Source organism: Vipera berus, assembly GCF_964194415.1.
Source record: "Vipera berus genome assembly, chromosome: 3".
Taxonomy (NCBI): Eukaryota; Metazoa; Chordata; class Lepidosauria; order Squamata; family Viperidae; genus Vipera; species Vipera berus.
The window spans coordinates 22096699-22105892 of NC_138204.1; the positions used below are offsets into that span (position 1 = coordinate 22096699).

Consider the following 9194-nt stretch of genomic DNA (forward strand, 5'->3'; position numbering starts at 1 on the left):
CCTTCTTTCACTATCAACCTTATCATGCAATTTACTTAATAAGAACACTTCTAAATTACCAGTCACTTTTTCCTCTAATTCTTCTGAAGCTAGTGTAAAATGCATCTGATATTGAGGATGGGTATTTTTATGCATTTAACAATTTACAGAATTTTTAGAAAATTATGAGCTAATCAAGTTCATGGATCTGTTCGCCCAAGAGATTAACTCACTGAAATTGCCTTACCTGTTTCCTTAGGTCTATGCCTAATCACATATCCTTTTCTCCTCTTGAGTAACAAAAAAAAAAAGAAAATAAACTTCTAATACTTCTCCACATGGCAGACTTGCCACAACGGCAGACTTCAGTTGCCTTCCAAAATCTTAATGCTGGTACTTTGGTAATTCTGCATTTGGACTCCTTACCTAATCATGCCAGCATGCAACTATCATAGGATCCTTGGAAGTGGGAGATAGGATAAGCCAAGAATCCTCTCCAATGGGAGTCCCAATTGCCTCTTCAACAGAAGCACTAAGATGTTGCTGTGTCTAAGTTTTGCTGGCTTGAAATGGCATTGTCCCATCCACACATACATTGCCAGCAGTCTGGGAAAATACTGAAATTGCTCACAATCACAAGTTCCCAGTTTCATCATTTGATAAAAAAAAAGGCAGAATCTTATCTCATATGAATTAACAGGATTGGGCCTTATTTGGAAGACCTCCAAATTTTTCAGATAAAACAATAGGAAACCAAAATTTAGAAACTATTAATCCAGTCTTATGGCTACATATAAAATCATTTGTCAGATACCATGTAATCATCCAGAATACATTTAAAGAGTCTTTCCTGAACTTCCCAAACAAGTTATCCAAACATCAATGTTCTTTCAATTGCCAATCCTTTCCTATATTCTGAAATGAGGTAAGTCACAACCTTATTGGCTTTGTAAGCTGGTTAAGAATATTTTGGTACTCTCAGTATAAGTACATTATTATCTTTTTGTACATTTATAATTTTTTAAATATATACTCTCTATGTTTGCCCAACTATGTTTTCTTGTCCAACTTCTGCTGGTTTAATTGCAAATATCAAGATTGGAACTATGATACTACATGTTATTTTAAAATATGTTTCCATTAGATAGACTTTTAAATGGCATCTGCTTTGAGAAGCCAATAACTAAGGTATTATGCTGTTGCTCTAATATTATAATATCCATTTAATTTTTTTTGGAAATATATTTTGGAAATTACTGTACTTCATAACTATGATGATGTGGCACTGAACTTTCATACCATTTGACTGATGTCTGTATTTGGAAACTCTACTTTAAAAAATCTAATCTGGCTACTTTCCAAGGCAGAATTGTTTAAATTAAGATTGCAGCATGGAAGTCTGATTAGGGAAAACTGTACAATATATGCCAGAAGGCATTGCACAATACTTTGTTCGCTAATGTTGGCTTTTTCTTGCTTTACCTGTCACATTCTTCCTTACACACACACACACACACACACACACACACACAAACTGTACATATCCATAGACAGTTCCTCTCTGTTTAACTACATTTGATATTTTGAAAAATAAGAGAATCAGGTCAGGTTTGTTTTTTTATTTGTCCCAGCAGTCCAAATTGTAACCTAAATCTTGCAGAACACCTAAGAGAAACTAAATCATTTAAATGTATCTTCCTTCTACATAGTTTTAGGATTTTGACCATAACGACTTTATGATTGCAATATAATTAGTTTTTCCGCTCTTCTGCTTCCACGTACCTATATTTCTCAATATAATGATGATGCCTAGAAGTGTGATTACAATGTTGTAATTATTGTGTTGATTCTAAGAACCATTTGCTTTATTATAAACTAGTGATTTTTTTAAAGAAGCTGCTTGTTTTATTAAAAAATAATATTAAAAAAATTAAATGATACATAATGCTTTCCATAATAATAAATGCCAAATCCAGTCTAAACATCTGGCTGATAGTGTAACCTACCATAATATTTCTGCAAGAAATACCACTTGTCTGCATGAAAAAACTGGGGGAGACCACAAATAAACAAAATAATAGAAAATAAAGAAGCTAAAGTACTCTGGGACTATAGAATGCAATCAGACAAGCATCTGGTGCACCACACTTAAGGATTTAACAATTGTTGATAAGATAAATTTTAAAAAAGCTCTGGATAGCGAACATTGCAATACCTGGAGACAACAGAAGAGAAAGAAATGGAGAAAATCACAAAATATAAAGATCTGCCAATAGGAAGTAAAGATAGTAATAGGTGCTTTGTGTGCAATCCAAATCATTCAGCACTGACAAAATCACCATCAGTCAATTGCAAAGGAAGTTTACTTGGAGCAACTTACATCCTGCAACAATACCTTTTAACATTATTGAACAACCACCTCTCCTTATCCCAGATCCTTGGGAAGCATTCAGTATAGGACAAAAATGCTCAACACAGCCTAAGCAGACTATGAGACCACCTATAATAAAAATAATTAAACGCCATCCAACTCTCAGCAACTGTGGGTGGCTTACAATTGTTAAAACATTTAAAAACAAAGAACAAGTAAAAAAACATACAAAACCAGCATAAAAGAACAGTGATGGCAAAGAAATAATTCCTTCTCTCAAAAAGCTGAGCAGAGAGCCAGGTTTTTAAAACTCTGCAATATTCCAGTAGAGTTGGAGCTGCTCAAATTTTGGGGGAAACCTCATTCCAGAGGGCAGGTGCTGCTACAGAGAAAGCATGCTTCCAGGGTCCAGACAAATGGCAGTTTAATCTATAGAACCTGGAGTGCACCAATCCTGCCAGATTGAACTGGCCAGATATAAGGCCCTCAAATAACCAGGCTCTACATCATGTAGGACTTTATATGTAGCAATCAACACCCTTTAATAACATCCAGAAGCAACCTGGCAACCAGTACAGGTCACAAAGCAGACGTGTTACATGAGGATACTGAGGCCTGCCCATCACTGTCCACATTGCTGCATTCTGGACCAGCTGATGTTTCTCTTCAATGGCAGTCCTATGTAGAGTGCATGGCAATAGTCCAGTCAGGGCATGAATGACTGAGTGCCCCTGATCTAAGAACTGGTGTAACTAGCTCAACTGGCACATTAGATGAAGCTGGGTAAAAGCCTTTTGTGTCCAGAGCTGCCATCTGCTCATTGGGCAGGAGCTGTATGTCTGGGAACACCCCCCCCAAACTGTGCACCATCTTTGAATATATTCAAATTGAATATAACTAGCCTGGTAATGAAACATTCAGAAACCAACCCACAATCTTGGAAAATGAACATTCACCCTCATCCTACACCCGAGCTACAGATATTTGCCACTATTGCAAACAGTTAATTTTAATTTGTGGAGAAGAGTAAGAATGGAAAAGAAAGTCAACAAGACTCACTTGTAATCTAGAACAGAATGCTCAATTTCTAATGCTAAATGCTGATAAAGTCACTGGGAACTATCAACCACAATCCACTCTTTTGTGAAAAGAATGAATGACTGTATTTTAACAACTATTACTTGGCAATATTAGAGTGATTGTTCCTAAATTAGATCAAAACTTCATGTTCCTCATGATGCAAAACTCAGATGCACCTAACTAGTTCAGTAATTGAAAACACATGATGATTGTTTCAATTCCAGACTGAAATATATCAGGATATAATTTGATATAAGTTTTGGGAGAAACATTACATTCACCATTAAAAAGCTATACATATTTTATAGTAAATCTTGGATCAACAATGTATTCAGTACAAAACACTTAAATTCAGTATGTGGTTGCTATTAGAAAAGATTTCAAAGAAATCTTCCATCATGTTTCCTTTCTTCCTGTATCTGCAGAACTGTAGATAAGAACAGTTTTAGTGCCTGTTGGCAGTTGAAGCCACCAGTTTGAGTTGAATGCTATCAGCTGTGGTAAGATTCTTACCATGGTTTCAACTAGTTTCATAGATATTTTGGAAATTATTCACTGTGTTTTGTGAACTTTAGGCAGTTAAGTGAAATAGAGCAAAATGCAAACAGTGTTATTTGCTACAGAATACCAAAACAGTGTTGGCAGTCAGAACAAGTTTTTTGTAATTAAAGAATGAATGGCTTTCAAAGAACATTTCAATAATGTACAGTTATCGTCCAGTACTAAGGAATATTCTTCAGCTTAATATAATCATGTTGCAGCTGTAGCTTTTCAGCTTGTAAATGATACTGATTTGTATAGCACTTTGTACCTCTAAATTGTCTAATACCATATTTACACATATCTGTTTTAAAAAGAATTATTTTTATTTTACTCATTTATTATTTCTTTAATTTATACACCACCCATCTCACTATCTAAAATGATATTATATCTAAGACTCCCAAGCAATCTTCAAATAAGACAAGCACTACAAAGGTATTAGGTTTTTTTAATCTATCATGAAATCTGTGAGCAATGGTTTGATTTTCAAAATTACATGCAGCATAAAAATCTTTGGCAAGATGTAAATTAACTCAAATAATAAATAAAATACTACCACCGAGGAACTAGTCTATAGATGCCTTAACTATGAGAGCAAATTCACTGAAAAACATAATTTTGTCTTGCTAGTTCTACCTGGAATCTTCATTCAACATATTCCTTACCATAATTTGTAGGAAAAAATAGCATTTGAACTTCCTAAGAACTCTCTCTTTATACGATAGGCCAGTAATTCATTTCATTAAAATAAGATTTAAGTCGTTTTACATTTTAAATCATCACCATACATTAACATTTCTAACTTCTATCTCCTTACTGCTCTGGGTTCAGATATGTTGGTACACCACTGTAAACATCTAAGATCACTCCAGAACCTGAGTATCCAAGTTCAGGAGTGATTGTAGAAGTAGGCTGAAACTTTGATTCTGAGTCTTCAGAAGAAAACAATAACCAACCTTACCCTATAGAAAATGAATTCTTAGTGTTTGATCTAATTTCTGACACATCAGATATAAATCAAGGCCATGTCTGACTAAATTAAGTTTTACTAATTTATATTCCTCCAGTCCTTTGCTGATATCCATTACATAGTTTTAAATTTTTAATTTGCAGAGACACCTTAGCAGGGATATGGGTGGCATATAAATTTAATAAATAAATATCAAACATTAATTCAGAAATCAACTCAGAATTTACATTTGGGTGAGAGGAGAGAGAGAGAGACGGATATCATTAACATACTGTTGGTACAAAACCCCAAAATATACACAGTTCCTGTTAACAATTTCACATTTTGGCAGAATTGCACATGGGATAAGATAAAATGTGGAACATGGCAGATCAACAACCATGAACAGGATATATTGCCCCAGAACTATTATGAATTAATAACATCAAGTTTGAGAAATTTCAGAAAGATAACATGCTCAATTATACCGAAAGTTATTAACAGGTTTGCAAAATCAAAAAGGCCACATCAAAACATTCCTTGCCAGCATCCATAACACTGATTCAGTCACTATCTCATAAACAGCCTTGAAGCCAGTTTGAAATGTATAGCCACTATACCTGTAAATGTATCAATAACCACCAGTTCTGAACTGTAGATAAAGATACATAAAGAATATTATATATGCTATTGGAAACAACTGAAGTACACTGCACTCTGGTATACTCATTTTTAATACAAATATTTATTAGTAACTTCAATTTCTATGACAGTGATCTCTCTCATTCAGCCATATAATTATAATACATAGTATTTATATAAAACAGTCAAAGTGCTGCATAAATGCAATATGAATAGGCCAATATTTTAATTGAGTACCAGGTTGACAGCTTTTTAATTAATAGATTTAAATTACATGAAAGGGCAATAACACACAAACAACTGAGCATACAATATAAATTCATCAGGATTTATTTTTATGCAAAAGATAAAATTGCACTGCAAAATAAATTATAACTGATTAGTTAAGCAGATTACTTAGCAATACATTGCTCCATTCTCATGTACCAGTTTATTGAAAGCAGAAATTGAATTCAGACAACTATGTTTGGCCATGGGCCATGGCTAAACCTGCACGTTTATAAAATCTGAGGCTATATCACACACTACACTAAGTTAAAATGTGGTTTGCTTAATTGCTTAGTGTATTATGTAAAAAGCAATGATTCATAGTTAAATGAGTGCAATATTACATCCATTAGCAAGTTCAATGGACTTACTCCTAAATATGTGCAAAAAATGCAGCTTAAAATAATCTCAAGCAAGGCTAAATTGACCATTACTCATAGGGTTGTGCAATTTTTTGCCTTTTAAAAACAGCACTGACATTTTCAGGAAAAAAAATATCTCAATGATCACTTTAATACATACACTTAATAAATTTGACTGTCACTGAATATTTGTCAAATTGTCTTTTATATTTGGATTAAAAACATCCAGAAATAGTGACCATACAATAATATAATACATGCTAATTATATTTTTTATCAGTTTCATTGAATAACTCCAAATAATTATTTGGAATAATTTTTTTAAAATACTTTGGATTTCTTTTATATTTCCTTGTCCCCAATGGATTATTCTTTTAGAAAATTTGTAATTTTTATAATAAGAGATTTTGTCCAATCAGAGCTTCAAAAAATATTACTGGGGCTATAAAAATTGTAAAAAAAACACAGCCCATCCATTTGATCAGAAACTGAAAAAATGATCAGTGCTTAGCCCAGGAAATTCATAGCAAGCAGTACCACATGCTGCAGTAAAATAAGCAAAGCAAACCTTGCTTTCATTTCCTGAATCAAAGAGAAATGTTTGTCCAAATTAACCTGATCAGAGAATTTTTTTATACTTCCTGCCGGAAGATCTGAAATAAACTCAGCTGTTTACAAACCAGGGAGGAGCCAACGTGGCAGATTAATTTACAGAGCAGGTTCTGATGACAAGTCCTGACTCCACCAACTGCATTAACTTGTTGACATTATTACGCAGCAGCTAGGGAGCCAGGAAAACTGTATGTGTATATCTACGACTCCCCAGACACTTGACAGAGAGCCTCGCTATGGGGTCACAGGGGTGAAGAACCGTATATCCATACAATTAGATTTCTCCTTTCACCGACCATGAGGAATTATCAATCTAGAACCCTGAGCAGGGTCTAACTGGTTATTACCGAGGGACTTTATAGACTCCATAGAAGCAAATCTGCAAATTCACACCCAAAGATGTGTAACTTTTACAGAAGCTGACAGCTGAGGATGCCTTGATGAGGAGAGCCACTTTTCACAATTGGAGACAAGAGTTTAAAGTTTCATATCTGGCTCATTTAAAGGTGAGCTTAGAAGGGCTGGGAGTTGATAATGCAGAAAAGCTTCCTCGGGCTCAGCTAGCGACCTTCGGTTGTCTTCCGGGGGAAAGTCGCTGGGTGAAGTGGGAGGACTGGGAATGGAAGCGCCAATTATCCCCACCTGCGCTTCCAACATCTGACAGGCTCCGGGGAGCCCTGCGAGGGCAGCGGGTGGGGGGCGGCTGTGGAGAAACCGAATTATTCAAATCTTGCCTACGTCCAAAGGGCCGATCTCGCTCGCTCCTTCAACTTACCAAGTGCCACTTGGCAAGCTCTCCTCAGCTGTCCGTGAGGGGGCCGCCTCACCTCCTTCTCGGAGAGGATTTTCTCGAGGGCCCGGGAGACGAACATACTCTTCGTGCGAGTGTCCTCCTCGCGGGCCGGGAACTGCATGGCCTTCTCGCACTAAAGGCCTTCGTCCTGGCCCGTCCTTACCGGAGCGAGAATGACGCTCAAAGGTTCCGGCCGCGGAGGAACTCCATGAGCCGGAAGAAGCGTGATTCCCTCAGAGGTGGAGGTGTTGAGGCTAGACAGCAACACGGCGCCGCCATATTGAAGCCATCACGTGACCTCCTTTCTCGGAAGCCACCTTGTGGAACGCCTCTCTCACCCTGTCGAGTTAGTGACACCAGAAGGCGGGGTTTGGCATCGCAGGGCGGGAGGAGGGAAAGAACAGGGAGGAGCAATGGGTGGAGCTTATATGGTCCAGGCACGTTCTGCTTCTTCTTTGGTTACGCGCGCGCGCAAAAAAAAAAGGATCGAGGTGTTATACAGAAAGAGTTAAAATGTCAATCATCATCGTCGTCATTTTTTTTTCTTTAGCGAGGTCTAGTTCGCATTTCCAGATAGATGTGCAATTATTAACAAATGTCTATGGAGATTCTCAATCATCCAGCCCATGGTTGTCCCAAAGGTGCTTTTTACTTAAGGGAGAACTGAAGAAGCTGGGGAGAGTCCAGTTGCCTTTTAGGAAAAAAAACACCTTTGGGACAATAGTTAACAAAATTTAATGGGAAGCTTGTATAGAAAGAGTCAGGTGAACCATTCCCTTCATTGTTAGAGCTTCAGTTTTAGAGTTTCATTGTTAGATGCAGGAGGTCATGTAAGAGCCAGGTTGGCACAACATAAAGTTTGTGATGGTTATTGTAAAAACATCAACTGTCTTACCTTCCATGTTGCCATAGGAAAGAGTGACCTTGCCTAAGCTTTTACCTTGCATACATTATAAAAGGTAAAGGTTCCCCCGCACATGCGTGCTAGTCGTTTCCAACTCTAGGGGCTGGTGCTCATCTCCGTTTCAAAGCCGAAGAGCCAGCGCTTGTCCGAGGATGTCTCCGTGGTCATGTGGCCGGCATGGCTAGACACCAAAGGTGCACAGAACGCTGTTACCTTCCCACTGGAGTGGTCCCTATTTTTCTACTTGCATTTTTACGTGCTTTTGAACTGCTAGGTTGGCAGAAGCTTGGACGAGTAACAGGCGCTCACTCTGTTACGCAGCACTCGGGATTCGACCTGCCGACCATCTGATTGACAAGCTCAGTGTCCTAACTCTCTGAGCCACCGCGTTCCTTCTGCATACATTATACCCTTGGCTACATAAATGTTTTAAATAAATAAGGCAAACGGACCACAGTGCAGACAGAAAATCTTCCACTTTCCTTACATGTCAAGGACAGCAGGAAAGTATATTAAAGGGTAATGGAGAAGAGTTCTTAGAATCAAGTGTCTCCATAAGAGAGAAATACTGCTTATCACAAAGTGAGAGATTTTATTTGTAGAGATGGGTATGGAGAAAAAATAGGTTTATTCCTTTTAAAAGAAACTGTTGGAGAGACGCCAGAAAATGTGAGGTACATCATTGCTTCAAG

The 9194-nt window shown here is 37.2% G+C and overlaps 1 protein-coding gene across 3 annotated transcripts in view; it reads right to left on the reverse strand.

Annotated features, from left to right (window-relative positions):
• The window catches only part of ARFGEF2 (ARF guanine nucleotide exchange factor 2), a 58842-nt gene extending 50975 nt beyond the window's left edge, over positions 1-7867 (reverse strand). For all 3 annotated transcript variants that reach the window (XM_081323377.1, XM_081323376.1, XM_081323375.1), the window contains exon 1: positions 7581-7867. In XM_081323377.1, the coding sequence (XP_081179503.1) occupies positions 7581-7719 (139 nt within the window). In that variant the 5' untranslated portion in view covers positions 7720-7867. The remainder of the gene's footprint in view (positions 1-7580) is intronic.
• Between the last annotated feature and the right edge of the window lie 1327 nt (positions 7868-9194).